Source organism: Paramacrobiotus metropolitanus, unplaced genomic scaffold (genome assembly GCF_019649055.1).
Source record: "Paramacrobiotus metropolitanus isolate TYO unplaced genomic scaffold, Prichtersi_v1.0 Parri_scaffold0000354, whole genome shotgun sequence".
NCBI classification, from domain to species: Eukaryota; Metazoa; Tardigrada; class Eutardigrada; order Parachela; family Macrobiotidae; genus Paramacrobiotus; species Paramacrobiotus metropolitanus.
The window spans coordinates 14,070-35,677 of record NW_026570574.1 but is presented as its reverse complement, the minus strand read 5'-3'; the positions used below and the strand labels follow the sequence as shown (position 1 = coordinate 35,677).

General features: G+C 42.9%; 3 protein-coding genes across 3 annotated transcripts; 1 reads left to right on the top strand and 2 right to left on the bottom strand.

Annotated features, from left to right (window-relative positions):
* Nucleotides 1-290: 290 nt before the first annotated feature.
* Nucleotides 291-3,259, bottom strand: LOC129602180 (uncharacterized). The gene is made up of 7 exons (XM_055501149.1): nucleotides 3,142-3,259; nucleotides 2,531-2,874; nucleotides 2,274-2,398; nucleotides 2,089-2,220; nucleotides 1,907-2,010; nucleotides 984-1,450; nucleotides 291-395 (listed from the first exon to the last, which is right to left on the bottom strand). The coding sequence occupies exons 2-7, from the start codon at nucleotides 2,849-2,851 to the stop codon at nucleotides 291-293; spliced, it is 1,254 nt and encodes a 417-aa protein (XP_055357124.1). The 5' UTR covers nucleotides 2,852-2,874; nucleotides 3,142-3,259.
* A 767-nt stretch (nucleotides 3,260-4,026) lies between these two features.
* On the bottom strand, nucleotides 4,027-5,822 carry LOC129602179 (uncharacterized). The gene is made up of 3 exons (XM_055501148.1): nucleotides 5,576-5,822; nucleotides 5,078-5,359; nucleotides 4,027-4,127 (listed from the first exon to the last, which is right to left on the bottom strand). Exons 1-3 carry the CDS (start codon nucleotides 5,703-5,705, stop codon nucleotides 4,027-4,029), a joined length of 513 nt encoding a protein of 170 aa, XP_055357123.1. The 5' UTR covers nucleotides 5,706-5,822.
* Nucleotides 5,823-7,044: 1,222 nt separating this feature from the next.
* LOC129602185 (uncharacterized) lies at nucleotides 7,045-14,214 on the top strand. The gene is made up of 3 exons (XM_055501154.1): nucleotides 7,045-7,569; nucleotides 10,396-10,579; nucleotides 13,411-14,214. The coding sequence occupies exons 2-3, from the start codon at nucleotides 10,469-10,471 to the stop codon at nucleotides 13,867-13,869; spliced, it is 570 nt and encodes a 189-aa protein (XP_055357129.1). The 5' UTR covers nucleotides 7,045-7,569; nucleotides 10,396-10,468; the 3' UTR covers nucleotides 13,870-14,214.
* The last annotated feature ends 7,394 nt before the right edge of the window (nucleotides 14,215-21,608 follow it).

The following is a 21,608-nucleotide window of genomic DNA, read 5'->3' as shown; positions in this document are numbered from 1 at the left end:
ACGTTATCGGTACGACAACCCCGCATGTGCTAACATAGAACGCAACATCGTTAAATTAGTAAAATGGCGAATTAACAATCTTGCCAGACATACTGCTCCCCAAGTGCTTATTCATAATGTGATCCTGCGGATTCCGCCACGCAGTCCCGTGCTTGCCGGTCTCGATGCGTGGATACGTAACAGTGAAATCAAATTTCACTACAGGTTCCCTGCAGATTGTAACATTGTTTCGTAAACTTCTATAAAAAACCGTACTCGTTAACTGACTGACTTAGTGTACCCGTAAATAGTCAAAATCCATCGGTGCGGCGCGTCAGTGTGATATTCAATTCAACGGAGACTGGATTAACTTCCGCGAACGCATCACCCACACCGCGCAGAACGTCATCGGAATCCTGCCATCAGAATACCAAACCGTCATATATTATTACTAGTACTTCAGCAGGATATAAGATCTGTAAGCTATCCCCAATTGGCAGATGTAAAACCGGACCAGTATGTATATAATAGTTTAGCAATCTTCACAACGACTCTGCGGTGTGGTTTTTTACAACGAGCTTAGATTCCGCAGACACGCTTTCTCGGCACTACCTTTCACTCCGTTTACGACTTTAGCCCGCCAATACGAACCACAATTTTTTAGTGGCTAGTGGCTATTTTGATCTTTATTTTGCCGCAGCTGTTTTAGAGTTTAATTCCACGCTCGGTAAATGTTTGCATAAAACGCTTTTACTTGTGGAGCTATATGCAGTCGGTAGTGCACCGAGAAAGAGGACAGCAGACGATTGAACCGAGCGAAAGATTATGAGCGGGATGCATGGTCGTTTTCATTTTTTTTGTATTTCTTTATATTATCGGGATGATCCGTTTCGAAATGAATCTTCTCAAAACACGTCCTGATGTGGACTTTATAACAGGGCGGGGAACAGTGGTGAGCGCTAAATAAAAAAATTTTAAAATACGATATACTGTTTGTATCGTACCATGGTGTAAGGAAAAGATGATTTCATCACAAACAAGGAAAGGACAGACGGCAAGGCACAGCTCTCGTCAGCATCCTCCTGACTGCATTTATCGTGAGGCGGCACATTCTGTTTGTCATTAACAGTATCATTCTGTTTATGGTCCAACGTTGCCGGCGGATGCCGACTCAGTGTAATGGGATTGCCGGCTTTGTCACTGTTTGGTATGATGGGTTCCCTGGCGCCGTCATTGAATACTGCTGCCATCGGATTATCGGTGTCGTCGCTATCCAGATAAATGAATCTTGTATCAAATATCGTATCAACTTTCATCGTGTTCCTGTCCAGCTGCAACCCGGAGACTTGTCGATAGATCCAATCGCTGCTTTCCCGCTGTGAATCCACAATTCCACTCGGCAGTACTTCAGAATCGATGACGAGAAAGTTGATGACGGTTCCATTGGAATCAGGATTCCAGATGACTATCTCTGTCAATAACAGATAAACTGTATTATGAAATAAAATAATATCCAGAGCAGAAAACGGGGAACCGCCATGAAGACGACGAAAATTCGCCGATCGTCACTTAGGTCGAACAGAAACGATGTACACCGGTCACGACCTCGAGGTAAGGTTTTGCTAAACCGTCTTAATTTTCTCAGGTTGTCTTATATTCCTTAGGTTTCTAATAAATTTCTTAGTTTTCTTAGGATTTCTTGGTTTTTTTAGTCGTCGCCTTCGTGACCGTCGTCTTAGTGCGGTCGACGGAGTGTTAGTCGACGAAATATCGGTGAGCCGCAGAAAACTAACTGCTCATCAAAAAATCGTTTGATGATATAAACTTATACAAGGAGTTACTCTGTGGACGGTTAGAAATGGACAGTCACTGTGAAACAATATGAGAAAGGCAAGCCTAACAAGATCGTACCTGCGTTCTCATACGCCTCGAGCGGCCCTTTGCATGGTTTCTTGCAGTGTCGGTAGCAGCTGCGAGCTAATGGGTTCGCTGCTGTACATAGTGAATGTCATCGACGGATCGAACACCCAACTGCATCAAATGAATCCGCTGTTTGGCAATCGCACTTTTTACAGTCTCACACGACACACAGGAAAATTGGCAACGTACATCTTCCCCGGAAGTTGAGATGCTATCGTCTGCGCGATTGTTTCATTGCTAGGAAATCTCCAGACATTCCAAAATTTTCCGCGCGTCAGATTGTAATAGGAAAACGAGAACGTATAGCGCACAATATTATGCCTGCAAAATAGGGAGCCTAATTTTGAAAATCAGAATTAAAGACTTCGACGTACCCCGGAAGTGTAAGATTTTGTTCCTGATTATTGGTCAGTGTGATGGCAAAGGACGCCGGTGCAATTGAGTGTGGATTAGCTTGAAAAAAAGCCGATGACATTGCTTGCTGAACCGCTTCGGATGACTGTTAATAGTTGACACCAAGGTATCATCAATTTATTGAATAAACTTTAAAGGATTAGGAAAGTAAAATAAGGATTTTCATAATTAAGATATAAACCAACAGCGTTGGATAGAATTAGTAAAACCTAAATACCGGCAGTTCACTGGATAATGATAGCGTTGTCACGCTAAATGTGTCCTTCCAGCGACACACTTCCACATCATCGTTCTTCCCATGACATTCTCGTTCCAGCGATGGACTGAGAACAATCGGGTGTCGACGGATGTATAGTTGACGGCTGAAGGGATATTCGGGTTTGTAAGCGTCAGACCCGAACGCTCGCAACAGTCGCGGGTAGATTGCATCGGTATACGGCAGGCGTGCGTCCAGGACAGCAACGACCTTGCCGTTTATCAGGAGACGTACCAGGAAACTGATCATTGTCCCGGTATCCAGATCCGGGTTCCACAGCATCACATCCACACTCTTGCTGTCATCTTACAATCAGAAAGACCCATTAGTACGTGCTCAGCTTATTTCTTCTCGGGCTGCCATTGTATTAAACTTCTCAGCGTTGCATTACGAGCACGATACACACAGTCGTTACTGTTAGCGGCAACGAATTGTATAATAATTATCAATTTTGTAAGCACTGACGCTCACATGTGGGCGCTTTATTTGAACTACTTAGAGTAACGGGAAATGAAACATTATCCGGGACCAGGTTTGAATATAATTGTACCGCTAAATTTGTGACTGCATACCATATTGATAATGGAAGCTTTTAGTAAATTTTTGCTGAATAAGAGGAAGAAGCTGGAGGTGCACGGGCTGTGACGTATACACGGAAAGACCGCTGCGCAGCAATAGGATATAGGTTCGTCAGTGTGGGACGGTCGGCACTGGGTGCCGATGCATTCGAATTCGGCAACCACCCAATCCACACCTTGTCTCTACTAACGTCAGACAACTGACGTAGGTCACTGCTGCCTAAAATGACAAGGAGCCGGATCGAATTAACCGTGGGTTTTTTTCTAGATCATTCTTATAGGAAACAACTGTAATGAATTACCATGTTTCTCGATTTGAAAAAGGTAATGTTCATTTGTAAAGGTTAAAAGCGGAAATAAGGACTTTGCCACTTTACTGTGTGTAGGTTCCGTTCAGTGTGGATACCAAGGTGTAATTCGTCAGGCCGCCCACACGCACATCCACCGTCTTATTCAAGGCACACGCATCCCTTTGGTTACTAGGCAGGAATCGACAACTATTCTTGGCTGCGGTCAGGCTGGAATCCTCCAAAGGTAGAGAATCGGCGATCATGGCTATCTGAGCCGGTATGATCATTTGATCGTATACACGCACTCCCTTCTCTTCCAATATTTGAATGAACATCTCCAAACTGGGAGGCCCAATGCGCTGCTGCGGATGCTTACAATTAGCGTTATTCTTGCTCTCCCATATTGGCACAGGTCCTGGTGGGCGAATATGCGCTGAGCGAAAGATGGTATAGATAATGCGGTAACGGGCGACCTGTACAGCGCAAGGTCAGGCTATGCAACAAATTTTTTTTATGCGCGAAGCCATTTGGCATTAAAGGGTAGACGGCAAGTGTTTTGATTGAGAAGGGTCGAAAGGAATGTGGTCAGTTACCCGGTGATGGTGAGCGTCTCGCTGGAATTAAGAAACGATAGGAAACGCACATTCGGCGCATCATCGACAGTGGCGTTGGGACTGCGCATATAGGCTTCTGCAATAAAACAATTTATAGTGACCTTTCAAGATGTGATCCTAGTTAATGATACGGGTGTTACTTTTTATTAATAAACAACGCACAATTCTGGTAAGGAAAAGAAACACGCAGTACTATTCACAGCAGCAAAACTTCATTTAAACTATCCAAACAATCCATGGTACCCAAAACAGATGCGGCATTTCCGCGCTGAATCTCAAGCGATAATCGTTGGGTGTTGGTAGTAATACTAGTACCGGGCGTGGTACTGATTACGGAAATGGCGCTGCTATCAGCCGTATCAGGTATACTTCGATATGCCTCAATAACGGATCACTTTGAGTACACTGCCTGAATTGAGGACAGGTCTGATTATACGAGGTACAATGTACAAGCTTGTCCGGTAATTTCCTACGTAAAGGTACAGCTAGCGCGAAGTTTGCGCTTATAACGATGGCCACTTCACTACGTTTTTCAAAATCTCTAAATGCGCTCCGCAGTTAGATTGTCGCTTACTGCACTGACCATTTTCTGGCCACCTTACGCCAGGCAATTACTGTTATTCTCATGGGGTATAGTAACAAGCCACCAGCCAGTCAAATGCAAGTTACGTGTTTAAACAGTGTGGCGTGGCGCGCCGTAGTGTGAAGTTTGGCGTAACACGCAAATTTGTGTAAGTCGCTGTACTGATTCGTCAGAAATTACCGGACAAGCTAGTAGTAGGTAGGTACATATCATGGGCATTCGTACACTACATACATTCGTTAAACATTATGATCATTATGGGTATACGTTCTGGTATGCGTATTTAGGCCATCGTACCGAGTGAATGTTTTTTTCTTAATTTTTACATAAGAAATCGGTGCAAGTAGCACATCTATACGTACAATTTGTAGTTTACATTCTTTTGCATAATATTGCAATGTGCAGGCTTCGCAGATGTTGAGACGTGAAAGTACGGTACGTACCAATACTGGGCGTCCAGGCGTACGTAAGAACTTCTTCCAATTGGCTGACGGAGAGGCTATTGGTGTGTACGACGAGACTGTGTAGACCGATAAACGGGGATAGCTGCAGGGCATAACCAATATGCCCGAGAAATAAAACTGCCTGTTGATCGGGCGGAATGTCAGCCGGCTGCAGATAGAATCGGGCACCGGTCATCCGCTGCAAGCTATCCACGATCCTGGACGCACTGTCAGACGAGTCGGCGTTGTCATCGGAACACAAGTTAGTTGTCAGGCGGGGCTCTACCATTAATACAGAAAACGGTTATGTTTTCCATATGGATTACGGCGAGATCAGCAACACCACTAGGGTCACACGATAAACCGGGTTTCAATCAAACAACCGCTTGGTGCGCAACCTGCGTATGTTTTGTACGACTTGGTTGCAGTGTATACGTAAGCGGTAATTTGTGACGAACTGGATTACTATATATACCAAATTGTGCTAATCGGCTTTACCGGGAATTAGCGGCCGTGAGGTGTTGGAGGTAGTTATTTGGTTGCTGGTTCGAACGGTGCAGTAGGCCGGCATTGATAGTATTAGCAACGTAGAATAAATCAGTAAACCTATGCCATCGCGACCCGCCATGCTTACTGGAAAATGCAAAAGGGAATGTGTGTACCTAGATGAAGCATCAAAAATGGGAAATTGGTTTCGAACACGGTGACGATGACAGAAGAAAGCGCGAACTATCCCATCTAACTATAAAAACAGCACCGGGCATTTTAAGCGTACTGTAATTTTCACATACCCAGTAACATTTACGCTTGGCCTCAGAACAACTTTATTTTGCACGATGGATTTGAGGAAAGATATTGACAGACGATAAAATTTTCAGATCCGATCGCATGCAGTGCCGCGGTACAGTCGGTGTCCGACAGAACTTTAACCAAGGTCTTCCCGTTACTACATAGTATAGTAATTAATTATTGCACACTAGAGATAACATAGTAAAATGACTGCGCGCAATGTTGTTATGCTGCGTTACTGTTTTTAAATTTAATTATTTAATGAATATTTAATTTAATTTAGCAAATACATATTTATTTAATTAGAAAGTTATAAACATTCTCCATTTGATTGTTTCTATTGAGCGAAGCTCGCTTTGTACATGTAAATTATTTTTCTTGAAGCATAATTTTTTTATCCCGTAAATTATACGTCCCATTAATTAAATGAAATTATATTAATCAGTTAAAGAATAAATCACGTTAAATTATTAGCATCAAGTGTCCGGATATTTATTATGCGCCTGTGGCCCTCCGATACAACACGATTACCACTATACCACTGCTTGCGTTTATCTGTCTGTATTGATCCACTGTTTACTGCTGGTCCAACACATTCTTTTTTGCTACCATATTCCGTTAGCGAGGCATGCCGTATTCATACGAGTATTTTGTTTCGTCTTACCTTCCTAAAAAAGTTGGAAAAAATTGATTGGGCGTACTGTAGCACCCGTGCATTTATTAACTCGGCAAACAAATCTAATTACTTTGGGAATAACTGCTGTCGGTCCTGTAATAACTACCTACGATTTTCCAATCGACAGTCAGTGCTACCAACTATTTTTAAACCGTCTGTGACGCGAAGAGAGGATAATCGATTAAAGAATTTGTTAAATTATAGTCAATCTTCCATCGTGAATTTTGCATAATAAAATAAATTCATGATTTGCACTGTTAGAAGTCTGTTAAATTACCGCGACGCGCGCCGCGATCGATCCTGACCTTTCGCCGCTTAATCTACCTGGAGATATCCGTGAGAGCCGCTGCCAATTTCGCCACGTGCCACTCAAGACACGCTTAATATAGCCCCGCTGCTGCGCTCAGCACAATATGAAAAACTGCCGACACAGCGGCAGCTGCTGCGTGAGGAAAAACAGCCAACTTCATTTTCCCTCATTCATAATTGCCCGGCTGCCCATTGTCAACCACATGTACACAGTGGAAACCGACTTCCGTCTGCTACACTTGTTTATGCTAATCCCCTCCTCATTTCCCCTTGACCGGCTGCATCAACATTCATAACTCGGATTACAATATACCGCGGTGTGGAATAGCTCCCTCGTGACCTTTCCCCACTGTACAAACACGATCGACCAGCGCGCCGGCAATTGTGCGCACTGTTTGTTCGGCTTTTATGCGCACTCATTCTTCGAGTGCTAATATTGTTGATAAGAAGCGCGGGAGAGACGGGGCGGAGTTTAAATACGCGCTGACGTCACGTTACGCTGGAGTGAAGATCTTCTGGATAGAATATATAAGATTGGTGTCTTGTGCGGTGTTAGCCCGGTTTTCTTTGGATACACTTTCAAGTTTGATCGGTTAATCTGTTTGACTGCCGACTTAAGACACCGCTTTTTTTGGGAGTGTATGTTGTTCGACGCTGACTTTCTTCGTGCTGACCTGACACTGTCTCGCTTAATTCGTCGCTTCCTTAGTCCAAATTGGTATGTAACGTTTCCTGTATTATTAATTGTTGCATTTTTTGTTTAAAAAATCATTTTAAAAATTAAAGCGAAGCCGTAAAGTTCTTAAGCGTTATTTTCGCAGCGATTAAAGTAGATTCGATTTATTATTAACGATTTCAACACAAATAAAATAAAAATAACAACAAAGCTGTACATTCTTTAAAAGTAATTACCGGACTTATTAGAAAACTTGATATTAATTTTGTTAAAAAATTTTACAATAAAATTTTTATTTTTTAACAGCCCTTTATTACAACCATTTAGCAACATAAAAAACCGAAAGTTTTTACTGAAATCCTACTTTGGATGTTCGCGATATTGTAAAGAAATGATAATAATGTAAACACTCCTAAAATTTTAGAGTTTTTTGATAGGTTTTTTTAGTTTTTTTCGCTATGTACCGGTACTCTGTATATTGCTTGCTCTGCGATAATTATTAAGTTGCTTATAACTTGCTTGCATTTGTTCCGGGAATTTACGAAAGCTCTCGCGGGTGTTTACTGTTGTTCACCCAAATCCAGAACTTATTATTGGAAAAAAAGTTTGGTGGTTTATAAATTTGTGCTGTGTAAAGGTCAGGTGCTTCGAATGCTGACGCAGGCAGGAAACGGCATGAGCCGTTCGGGGAAACGTGCTCGCCGGTGACAGCCGCGGGCCGTTTATGCTGTGTGACACTTTAATTGTCCCACTCATCCAGCCACTCAATTTACGCGCTCATTTCGCGTTAACTTTAACATGCGTCAAATTAACTTAGCGCTTCCAGGGCCGAATCACAGGGAATATTAGCGGGATAAAAGCCGCTTTCTAATGACATTATCCTCACTCATCCTTACGTACTCCTGCCGTTTAATGGACACACGACACTTGCGTCACTCACAGAAGCGCTCTGTCTAAAATAATCGGAATTTAACGATGTTTTTTCGTTATCTGTTCGCAATAATTTTATTTTCAAAGAAATAACGAGTACGTTATTTAGGTAAATGGAATATCCGCGCAGGTTTATTTTATATTTTTAATAAGGGTTAAATATAAACCGGAGAAGAAATTTATTAAAAATTTTGTACTTAAAATTAAGAATAATAAAATAGCATAAGTGTCCCTATGTGTTAATCACGCGTTATTATTATCTGATCATCAGTTGCGTTCATAAATTATTATGTCATACGTTTTAATTTATGTAATTATTTATGCCGATTTTCTGCATCGAAAACGTTGATGCTAATCTCTGGTAAAGTGAGGTGTTCTGCTTTACTAATCTATATTTATTATACCGGCTAAATACTGGTCTTGATCGATTTCAGTTTTTCTGTCGCTTAACAAAATAAATTACCTGAATCAGTAATAACTACAGTACGAGTAATAAACTCGTATCTAATTAAGGGTTTTACTTAAGTGGCATGTTACCGCTGTATTATACCGGATACATGCCATCCTTGATCGATTTCAATTGCAAATCCCTAACGAAATAAGTGACTGTACTTTTCCCTAATGATATTAAACACTTTTGAAAGAAAATTTGATCAACATATAACTACCAAATAACAATGATCAAAAACTAAATCCAAACATTACACATAATCGAAGGAGTTCCGGGAGACCTTTAGCAAGACAAGTAAAATTAATCTGACAGACCCAACCTTGAAGACCATATCGATTTGATTACTAAAGCACACCGGGATTGATTTATATCACATCGTCTGTTAATTTTCCCGCGCCGCCGGCCACATTGACATGATTTCCCGTAGCCGCTCACACCGCTTGTATATTTCGCTTAATTGGTCGGGTGGGGCGTTGCGTATTACTCATCACAGCGCAACCCGGCCAATTATCCCGTATGTGGCCCATGCACACAGCAGATTGCGGTGTGTGATAAATGTCTTTGGTCGCCCGCGATAAGGAAGCCCGGTTAGGGAAAGTTGATTAAATTGCCGGCCGCGGCTGGATGGCCATTTCTATGGCCGTTTGCCGGGGCGCAGATGGGTTCCGGTGCGGTGATGAAAGTCCTCTTTCGTCCCTCTTGTATACACGCCATTCCCATCATCATCATCATGCATTCACTCCCGGCGCCCATTGATGGCGCGTTGTATAAGAAGGAGGTCATCACAACATGGCAATTGTGTTTGTTTTTTTCCCGGCAAATGCCGGATTAGACACGTTCAGTGTGCGTAGTTGCCACGGGTTTGGGCACACGCAGACAAATACACTTGCCGAAGAGTTTAATTTTGTAAAGAGGTGACGAAGAAGAAAATACTGGGTTATTGATTCCGGCTAGGTAGTGTCCGTCGGTTTCTTGCGGTTTATTGACAGTTAATCTGGTCGCATTTTAATTTGCCCTTTATATAAAAACCTTAATATTAATTTATGTACATATACACATATTTAATACGGTTTATTGACAATTAACCTTGGTCGAATTTTGATGTTATCTTTAGATGAAAACCCTTCTTATCAATTTGTGTACATATGCTTATTTAATACGTTTGTTATTTATAATCATCCCCCTTGTTAAATCATTAACACCTGCAAAAAATTCAGAAATTTGGGATGTAATAGACGCTTTGAATACGCTGATAACTGCCTTGCACGATTTCTAAGCGGCTCATATGTTAATGCTGCATCATAATGTAAGGTGCACAAAATTGTGTAATTGCGCAGTTGGCGAAATAACAGTAGTCAGTAACTAACCATCGACAGTTGGGTAACAGTAATTACCGTGAAATTTCTGTATGCTGCTTACTGAACCGGATTTTTAAGATACTTAAGTTAAACAAGATACATAAGTAATAATTTTGTATTTAATTTCAGTGATCGCCAGCGATAAGCATAATCAGAAGCGCGCCGGAAATTCCCATCCCACCGGCAGCAGTACCGCGGGAAGATGGAGTGGAGCACGGGACCAGTGCCGACCATCGTCGTGTACGGCTTCCTCTTCTGCACGGCCGTTCTGGGACAGATTAACGAGCCGCTATCAGCCGACAAACAGAAACCGGTAAGATCCATGTTACACAATGGTCATTCTTGCACTCGTATATCTATACAGTACAAGCAGCGAGTGTGATACCACAATTGCGCAATCGGATATTTCCGGATGTGCTAAGGCTGCTCTAGACATACAGCAGATGCAGATCTGGGTTGGGCGCGCCGGGATCGAATGAATTTAAAAGAATAAAAGTAAACCTAAGCATCACATGCTGTTTCTATAATATAAATAAATAAGCAAATTTTAGTTTTATATAGAGTAGTAGCGGTGAGATTCGTGGATAGTACCCAAATTAATTAGCTGAATTAAAGCACTCGGCAAAAACAGCACTATCGCTGGCGGAAATTTTCGGGATGGAACACAATTGTTAATAGAGAATTAGAAGCAAAGAAAGCTGTCGGAAGAAAGTATAAGAGCGCCAAAAAACTGAGACCTCTGCGCCCAAAACTGGGCACGTGCAACTATTGCAAAAAACATACCGGTATGATTGTGAAATAACTGTATTAAGCCGAATTAATATCAGTCGTGCTAATTGAGTGCATACATTTCAGCTGGTAATACTACTTCGGTATACTGAGCAAATTTTCCAGCATAGTTTCAAATTACATTTTGCATTAAGTGTTAATACACGAGCTGATAGATTTTTTTCGATGTTTTAGTGTAACAAAGTTTTTATTTTTATTAATCATGAAGTATCGTAGTGTCACTCGCACGTTTGTTAATTTAATACATTTAGATATTAATAAATAGTGCAGCGTATCTTATTTATATTTCTTAACGAAAAAAGAATATAATTAACTTTAAGGAAGTCTAATGTACGTTGAAAACGTTTACGCGAAAAGCCTGTACCGGTTTTGCCAGGCCAGCACATATTTGGCCACTGCTCTACGCAATCTCTACAGACGTATTCTTTATTCCGTTGGTGCAGTCAAACTATGCAAATGATAATTATACGAGTACAATCAATCTTATCCTCGTAACTATTGTTTTGTACTTTGTTCGCATTGTAATTACCAAACTATTAGTAATTATTGAATAACCCACGAGAATATATGAGTAACAACAACAACGGGAATGCCAGTTATACCATTAGTAAGTAAACTAGTAGACCCCGCGCAAATTGCGCGCAACATATAGGCTACGGAATAGGAACAATTTAAAATCAGAAGGATGTCATGATTATTATTTATTTTTTTTTTGTGAAAAAGATCTCGGTTAACTTTTCGTATCATCCGTTGTATTGTTTGTGCGAATAATTTTTTGTTGCCAACTTCACAAACTTAAAGCAATCGTAAATTCCCATGGTCGGATACCGGAAACAGCACTATGACTCAGAACTATGGAGCACATGTTGCTCATTTGACGTTTCTGGTTTCTGCATATCCCACCCGTAAAAATAAGTTTTCCATCCGTGCCCTTTAAATCCGAAAGTATCAGTATGGGAAGTGGTGGGAAAGCGGAATGCAATCCGTGGAAAAAAATTGCCACGACTAATGTTTCACTTGATGCTCCGCTCGCGCCGCAGCTCGGCGTCGCCTGCGGCTTTGTCTTCGGTTCTTAGTATTCCACACGTTGGGAAAAAAATCAGATTTTCTGAAAATTTATGACGCAAAGGAAAAACCTAATGATCCGTGACATCTGGAGCCACCGTTGCCTACTCTTCTCAAATCAGACTTTTGCTGGCTCGGCTACTGACTTTGATATGTAAGATGTGTATCGAATGACAGACCCCGTGCAAATTGCGCGGTTTAAATCGGCTTCTTATCGTTCTGTAGATAATTTTTTTGCTGCTGATTTTTAAGGTTTTTTTCAAAATTTTCTCCCTGGCTGCTTCGCCTTCTGCTGGTTGTCACAGATTTTACAAAACAGAAATTGTAGAAAATCCTTTCTTACTGCTTTCGAGCCGGCAAACTCTGCCAAAAAATGCGTACGTCCATTGCTCACCAGTCACCAGCTGCTGCCCTTGGGCGCACTGCTACTTTAAAACTGGTCAGACGTCTGCGGAGGGCAGTTGTCTTAATGATCATGGTTGAAACTGCGCGATACGCTTCGACTCTTCGTTGCTTTTTCATCGAGCTCTCCTTTCTTTCGGAGTCTGAGTATCGATCAGAAAATAGAAACGCAAGGCTACCCTATAATTTATAAACTTTCAAGTTTCGTTCCAGTGAAACGTTCTGGAAGCCCGTGGCTGCTTGGCAGCAAAGAGGTTTTTGGTTGTTTATTTGAGACAATGGTAAGGTGGTCGGTTCTGCAATGGTGGATTCTTCACTTCTCCCGTAGACTCGGCATGTTACGTTTTTCAATTTTTATGAAACTGGAACTGTTTTTCTCAGATCTGACTTTTGATGGCTCTACTACACGATAAGAGCTATCGAATGATACCAAGATATCGAAGTTTGGTCTTGTGTGGCTGGGACTGACTCCCGCAGTTGAATTTTGAGCACTTCTTATTCTTTTAGTATAAAGGAATAAAGGATTACTAAATACTAAATTTAGTAATATTAAATTTTAGTATTACTAAGTATTAGTCGTACCACCAAACGGACGGACAAATATTTTAAAGGATTAAAATATTAATAATATTATTAAGATATTAATATTAAGAAGATTGATGTTATTAAGATTTGCCGTCATGCATGCCGGTTGTTATACCGTTCACGATAACAACAAGTTTAGCTCTCTATCGGTCAACCTGGAAAAGTGAAAGTGATCGCCGCCAAATCCCAGACATCTTCATCATTTATTGTTACGATTTAGATACACTACAATTTTCCGTGCGTTGTAATCCAAACACTGAGCATTTTCCGGTCAAACTCATAATCGTTTGAAATTCACTTCAGATGGAGCTCCTGTCAGCGGAAACCGGTGTGGACAAACGCACCCTCTTCAACAACATCCCGCTGAACATCACCTACCGCGCCCAGCGTAACCCCACCGCCCCGGGGGCCCGTCGAAAGTCCGCCGGCGCCAGCGGCGCCGTCTACGGACTGGGTCGCCAGCACGATGGCCTGCACTACATCCTGTACGAGAAGCCCTGGTGGATGACCTCCTACAACTACCCCACCCTTGTGCCGGCCACCGAGCAGCGTCTGGGCCTAGACAAGCGCAACTTCGACATGCTGGACACCCCGGGCTTTGAGCGCTTCGAGAAGCGCAATCTGGACATGATCGATTCACCGGGATTCGGGCATTTCGTCAAGCGCAGCGTGAAGAATCCCGGGAAGGGCGGACAGAAACGGAACTTCGACCAGATCGACTCGCCGACGGGATTTATGGAGTATTTTCATTTTTATCCGTAGCGCCGTTAACTGCTATTAGATTTAGTGTAGTATATTTTATTTCTGTTTGATAGACAAACGTTCCAAAGCTTTTATTCATGTGCCGCGTAGTAGCTGCTTGCAATTTTACTCTCCTAGTCAAATATCCAGTTTTTAGAGGTTGTAGCTCTGCTGTTTCGTACGCCGTATCGGTCCGGAAAGGTCATGCGTTGTAAGCTAAAAATGCCAAAGGTCACTAAAATAATTCCCCGCTGATAAAATGCATTGCCGCGTAATAAACTGTCATAAAAGCCAGAATATTCTTAGTACTGTGAATTGCAGCGTCCTTGCTTGCAAATAAGTGACTCAATTATGTTGTCCAAAAATGGACTGAAGTGCGCGCATTACAGCATGAGACACAACAAAATTTTGGCTTCATTTCGGTAATGCAAAAAATGAAATAATCAACATGTACTTTTATTATGCCATGTGTGCGAAGTTCAGTTTTAATGGATGCATCATGCATGTAATAAAATTAATGCAAAGTTGCAAACAAAGCCGGTCTGTTAAATAAGACCTTTATTTTTCCCCGAACCTTTTCCACAAACCTTTTTATAAAATTAATGGTAATGTTAACATAAAATGTGTAGAACAAATATTAATTTATTATGCAAGAATTCGGGAACAATTATTACAGATGTGGCCAAATTAATAATGAATTGTATGGTACGAGTAGTTGCGGAAACCGATAGAAGTACAAGACACCGCGTAACAATTTTATCATTCAGGGTTGCGTTTGGTTTGGCGTTCGATCGCTGTAGCACAGTAGGTAACATTTAGATGAGTGTGGCAAGACTACGAGTATAGGATACTCGTACAAAATACACGGGCAGAGCAAGTGAATGACAGATTTCAATGCCACGTCACTTCCGCTTGACTGTATAGCAGTGAATCTAGCCGAAAGGATTACCGCCTGACCCAATAAACACATAGCTTGATTCATCCACAACGTCGGCCAGGAGATCCTGGTGTGTCACATTAAACTGTTCGTAAGGCTTGTCCAGCAAGAGATAATTCTGGGCGGAGTTCCGGCCTACGAGGTGAGTCAGTTCCTGCTCTAGCTGGCTGAAGGCCGGTCGCTCTACTGGCCGCAAACGCCAACAATGCAGCATGATGTCATACCTGTTAAGGGCACAATACACAGAGTAGATAGTAGTGCTACCGGCAACCGGTTGCAATGAGATGCCAAATGTAACCTACACTGCGCTCGGACAGACTGGCGGCCGCTCCATGTAGTGACCGGCCAGCAGCGCGGTGAAAGTCGGTAGCATTCCCGGCGTTCAGGGCAGCGCTGGTATGGGGCGTCTCGCCCAGACTGTAGATCTCCCAGGTCAGGACGCCGAAGGACCACACGTCCGACTTGTGCGAGAACGTCCGCTGCCAGATGGATTCGGGCACCATCCAGCGCACCGGCAGTGCCACCTGCAGTTGTTGTCATAGATTTCCTAGTCTTCGAGCCTTCATAACTTTACGTTTCTCAAGTTTTCGTAGATTTTCTTAGGTACTTTAGTCCCTCTTTCTAGTGCTGTTGTGACAAACGTGTGCGGGCAGTTCTTACGCGCTCGTTGAGGAGGACATACTCCGAGAGCTGCCGGGCCATACCAAAATCGGCGATCTTGACCACCCCGCCCTGACAGACCAGGATATTGCGGGCTGCCAGATCGCGATGGATGATGGAGCGACTGCTGAGGAAAACCATGCCGCGGCTGATTTGGAAGGTGAAACTAATAAGGTCGCCGGTCGACAACGCCCTCCCGTCCATGCCCTCGCTCTCGATCGACGCTGAGGTTCCCATGTTCGTCAGCTGCTGCTGGCAGACGGTTCCTGCTTTGTTGTTAACCAGCAGAGGATTAGGATCGGTGTGGTTATGGAGTACGGTTTCGCGGTGACGCTGGAGGTACTTTAGCAATGATCCATGCTCCGAATATTCCAACAGCAGAAACGTCTCGCCTGCAAGTATCGAAGATAGGTAAATTTCATGGCGAAGCAATCTACTCTGGTAACATCAATATATGACCACGTCATACAGCAGAACGATAGCCTTTTCTGTTAGCTTTTTTGGGATTCTACCTTTAAAGACAGCGCCGAGAAGGTTGGTGATATTAAGATTGCGACCAGCCTTCGTCATAATCTTCAACTCTTGAATAATCTGCCGGTCCTGCTCCGGGTTGTTGGGATTCCGCACCGTTTTAATGGCCACCAGGGTGGGCAGTGGTTGACCACGCAGTCCCGTGGCCACGCCTCGAGGCGCACAATGCCATGCTCCCCTTTTCCCAGAACAGCTCCTGCCAACAGACCAATCTTATATCACGGGTATATGCGACTGTATGGAACCGCAGTGATTATGCGATGTTGTAATCATACTTGCAATACTACGTATTTTTGACTCTGAGTGACCGCAGTGATATCGGTACATTTAATTTTATTAATGTAAGAATACAGAGTATACAGAGTACATTGTTCAGTAGTTGCCGAAGGAGCATCAGTGAAGAAACGCCGGAAACAAGCGCCGGTGATTTTTGCGCCAGAAACGCGCTTTATCTGTATGCGGTAGGATGTCTACGTATTTATATAAGTACCGACGTACCGTACACGAAGCTCCTTGAACTCGGGCTTGAAGTATTTGAACAACAGCACATTACGGAAATTCAGTAGTTGAACTTCAAAACGTTTTTATCCAAGCACCCATTTACTGTGCCGAGGTATTTTTACTTATGTCTTGGGGGAAAGACTGACAACAGTTATCGATCGAACCAAGTCAAGCTGCCAAATGTGGTGAATGTACGAGTACGTACAGCAGTGTACTGTACAATACATACCCAGCGCAAAATAATAATCTTTATGCAGTTTTATTAATTGTCTTATTAGTTATTTTTTAGTCGTACTATGTAAATACTATGTAAAAATTATATAATGTACTATTTAAAATTGTACTATGTACTATGTAAAATTGTACTATCTATAAGAACTATGAAAAAAATTGGTAATAAAAGATATTACCCACTAGATACGCCACAGCAAGTCAAGACTCAAATTGTTGTTACCGGGTGTCCTTAATAATTTTGTAGAAAAGTATCTTCCTATGGACCGTTGCGGAAACATGTATGTGTATGAGGTTTTTTTTTGCGAGGCCGTTTAGAAGAAAACGTATAATACCAAAATAGCTAAGTACATACCACATCACACTGCAACAGCTTTTTTCATAAGAAATCCGTTTTATTCCATTGATTCGGTCCTACCAATTTCGACGTTGGTTATGGGAATCTCCAGCAGTTTGACATAGTGTTGGATGGCCGGGTCCACCTGCTCGTAACCTGCTCTAATGTGGCACGCCAGAGTAGAAGATTTTGCAGTGAGCCGCAGGGAATCCGGGCCCTTGCGCATGTCACCACGCCGCAGTCGTTGGCGCTGTTTCCAACACACGCAGATAATAAGGACGCCGATAACGACGACAACAAGCAATTCTACTAGACCGCCAAGGACGATGGTCACCACCGGTGGTCCCGAAGCAGCCTCGTTAGGGATCGTCGTAATGTTAACCCACGGTGACACATCGATGTCGCCCTGGCGAACCACCACGTAGTCGATGAGAAACTCCGTAGGGAATTCTGTACTGTTATCAGGACTCCCGGAGAAATACCCTCCGACAGCCACATTCATGACCACCTGCAGCGCCACCGTCGGAACCTTTTCGGCGCCCGTTTCGGAGAGGACCAGCACCCCGTCCACGAACCACAGCAACGCCTCCGCGGTCCAAATCAGCTTGTACACGTGGAAATCCGCCGACATGTCCTGCTTCATGTCCACCTGCTTCTCGGTCTTCACGGGCGACCGGTCCTGGCCGCCGGTGTTGTAGAAAACCGTGCTGACGATGACGTTGGGTTCCTGGCCGCGGACGTCAATGACGCTGATGGCCGGCGGCCAATACTCACCGCAGGGGCGCGCGGCGACACACTGCGGGTGTGCCAGCCACAGCGCCGGCCACATGCCGCGGCCAGCGGGGACCCGGGCCCGCCACTCGATCTCGCCGTGCCGGAAACTGAACTTCCCGCGGGTATCCACTCTCCCCGAGGTGTACGCACAGTCTCGGTATTCTTCCCGCCGACTGACGAGCCCCAGCGTCCCGTTAACTAGGCGGACGTTGTCCGGTCGGTAATACTGCAGTTCGTTGTTAACGTAGGACTTGGTGTGGGCGGGATTCCAATGTGTCAAGTTTAAAGTTTGCCCGTCAAAGTCATCACGGAAGATTTCCTGAAAGGCGGTTTCCGTTGCGCCGGTCGTTACGGTGACCATGAGAATAACAATACCGCGCCACCAATAAGGTATAACAGTTGGCAATATACGGTGAAGGAGCGCTGCCATGGCATAAACGGTTCCATCATAACATCGAAACTGCAAATGCCTGGTCAGTTCATCTAAAATACGTGATAGTAGTCAGAACCCGTCGCGGTTAGCGGAACGGAGAAAAAAGCTTTTACGTACCCAAAAATTAAGCGAAACCTAAAGGATGACCATGTTCTGCGTAAACTGCATAACCCGGTTCAGCCGGAAGGGCGCGTTTAGATGGACCATCGTGATTAAAACTGTTCTGGGTCATTTTTCCTGAAACACTCTGAGAAAGTAACCGGCAAATATAACGTAATACGTATAGCATATTACGCGTCACTGTGTGCTAAAGTACATACAAATCACGTCCGCACAGATAATTTTATCATGACATTGTCGCTGTATTAAATCACCGGTATACGGCTGGTTGACGATTAAGACTGTGACAGATATTCACACATTCCCCTCGTATATACGTGTATTGTACATACAGTACTCGTATAGGATACCTAGCTAGGTAAGATAAGTATAGCGCAATGCAGCCCTTTTTTAATTACCCTTGTAGGTGCTGTACGATATTTCTACTGTATACTCGTAGATATACTGTACACAGTAGCAGTTGTCTCAAATGACATGTGCTACCGCTTGTTATATAATATTTTATCAGTTTCGTTTAGACCGTTAAAAAATCGCTGTACCTTTCAGGTGTGTCGGCAGCCAGATCTTGGATAATTCGTAGTCGGTTCAACGCATACCGTGCTTGTGGTGTTGGTTTCAAAGCGTCACAACAAGCTTTCACCACAATATTCTGCGCCTTAATATTCTCCATCTAAAGTTTCAAAAACATTCAAATTTGTCAAACTATCATGTATATCAAGAAAAATTCAAGAACAACCGATACATAAAAATTTAACTGGAAAACATGTATTTAATCTTAATTTATTCTCTTCTCGCTCGTACAGATATTAAGAGACAGAGAAATCCCCAAGACCGCCAGCGCTTCCTTTGACATTAATGGAGCCGCCGCTAGTGCGGACGGTCCTGGGGGTTTTTCTGCACCTCAGTATCGCGCAAATATTGCACCATATTTAATTAAATAAAGTTGAAAACAGTACATAGTAAAACTGATTTTTATGTTATCAAAATCGTGTCCGTTTTCAGTTTGTTTGCCACCCAAGTATCGAAGGTTTCCACACAAATTTTGACTGCTGGTTTAATGAGATTATGAGAGAGGGCTGACTAATTAAAGCAATACTATCTTTTGTGCACATTTAGTGATAATTGTTAGTATACGGGAATACGTTTAGCACTGCCGCTGTGTGGGTTCTAATCCGACTTCTACAGTATACATACAGATGACAAAATACATAATTACTATAATTCGATGCCCCGCGTAGATAACGGGGCAGGGCAATGGTGGGCGCACTTGTCTATAATTTGCAAACATTATATGGTTTCTGCAACCGGAAGTACAGTAAGATCAAATTGTAAGATCCGATTTTGTCAGAATCAGGTAGCCAGAAGCAAGAGAAGCAAATAATTGGAGCGGGAAAAGTAGATACCTACACCATAATCATTAATTACACTTATAAAATATATATATTTCTGATATATTTTGCTGTTGCAGCTATGTATGTATACCTTGCACTTAGTTTTGCGCACTATGACATCGTACTGTGAATATCCTGAATTAAAGAAAAATAAAGCATACGAGGACATTTGGGTGCTGTGAACATACCCTGCACGATTAGGCTGCGATGAACAGCCGGCTAAATTTATAGCCGTTTGCATCCAGACTGTGATATTAGTAGCGTTGCGAGCTACGGCTAACCAGCTGTTCATCGCAGCCTAATCGTGCAGGGTATGTTCACAGCACCCAAATGTCCTCGTAATGATAACATTTAAAAAATATTATTTGCTTATGTACTGTGGTAGGAGATTCCGATGGTGCCTTGGCCGGCGTACTGTACACAGTATTTAAAAGGGTAAAAAACTTTTCGCATTAATATTAAGCATTAACAAGCACCTAATCGAATTACGTTATGATTTTGCCGGCTACACTGCCCATTTACAGTTGTGACGGGAGGAATGATGAAGCTGCTACTTGATTGTTAAGGAAGAGAGGTAGTGCTGCGGAATGTCACTCGAGGCTCCTGCGATTGAAAGCTCCAGTGTCAACCAACGGAAGGAGCAAAAAATCTGGAAGGATGGCCCAGCGTGACCGAGAGCTGCAAACGCATGTCGGAAGCAGTCTGTGGAAAGCGGATACTGCGAATTATCCGATTGTAGCTGAAACGCAGTGTTGGTCCGACCGGATACCTTTCATAGGACATGGAGTGCGTCAGTTAAATGGAAGATGAGCAATCCACTGCAGTGTTGTGGTCTACCGTAGCTGTTGTTAATGGGAACACTACGGGTGTTATTCGATATCCAAGTCGCTGCGCTCTACTCGAACTTTATGAATAACGATCAGCAGTCAACAGGAGTAGCGCCCTTTTATCGTAAAGATTACGCCGTGGCGTTGGTATGTTATTTTGATATCTTTAATGGGCAATAGCCACCTAGATAACAATGATTGCAAGCGTCGGTGTTATTTTGATTAGTTATCAATGCTGAATGGTTGTGCACTCTGGTTAATCGAATTCATCCGTTTAACGCTTTGTACCAGTCATTAAGTAGGTTGCGTTTTGCACGGCCCTGCGATTAACGGCAACGATGATTTAACGTTGTTAATTTAATGTGCCGTTGATTGAATAAGAGGTTGCGTTATAAACCAAGCAGTTTACCGTCTCACATTAACGTGAGGAACCATGATTGTATCAGACGGTCTCCGCTCAATATTTTGTACCAATGTCAAAACAATTTCGTTTACCAGCGCAAAATAACAAAATGCAGATTTTTTATGTGGTACAAACACGTTAGAAGGAAATGCGATTCGAGTTTTCCGCACAGACGTTATACAGAAGTAATAGAACTGTCATTCCATTCTGGAATGCGTGACTCGCTGTTGCACTTGAAAGATGGTGAATATGCACAGCATCGGCTACAGAGTTGCTATAGCACATTGCTGCAACAGTAAAGTATTAGTTTTTGCAATGATTTTACATTTATGAAAAGCAAATTATTTTCTTTTCAATGTAACTGGCAAAAAAATAAATGACAGCAGTGCAAACGTCGAAACTGGTACGATTTTCGAAAATTCGAGTCGAGTAGACAACTCAGGATTGAATGCCCAGGCAGAAATTCACTGCAGATTGTCTCGCCTGCGCAGTCTTCGTGCTCAGTGGTGTATGGGCCCGGTCGTTCATTACTGATTTCAACGTCGTTATTAACGAAACGATACCCTTCGTTTCGTTAATAACGACGGGTATTGCCGTTTAAACGTCCGTTAATTG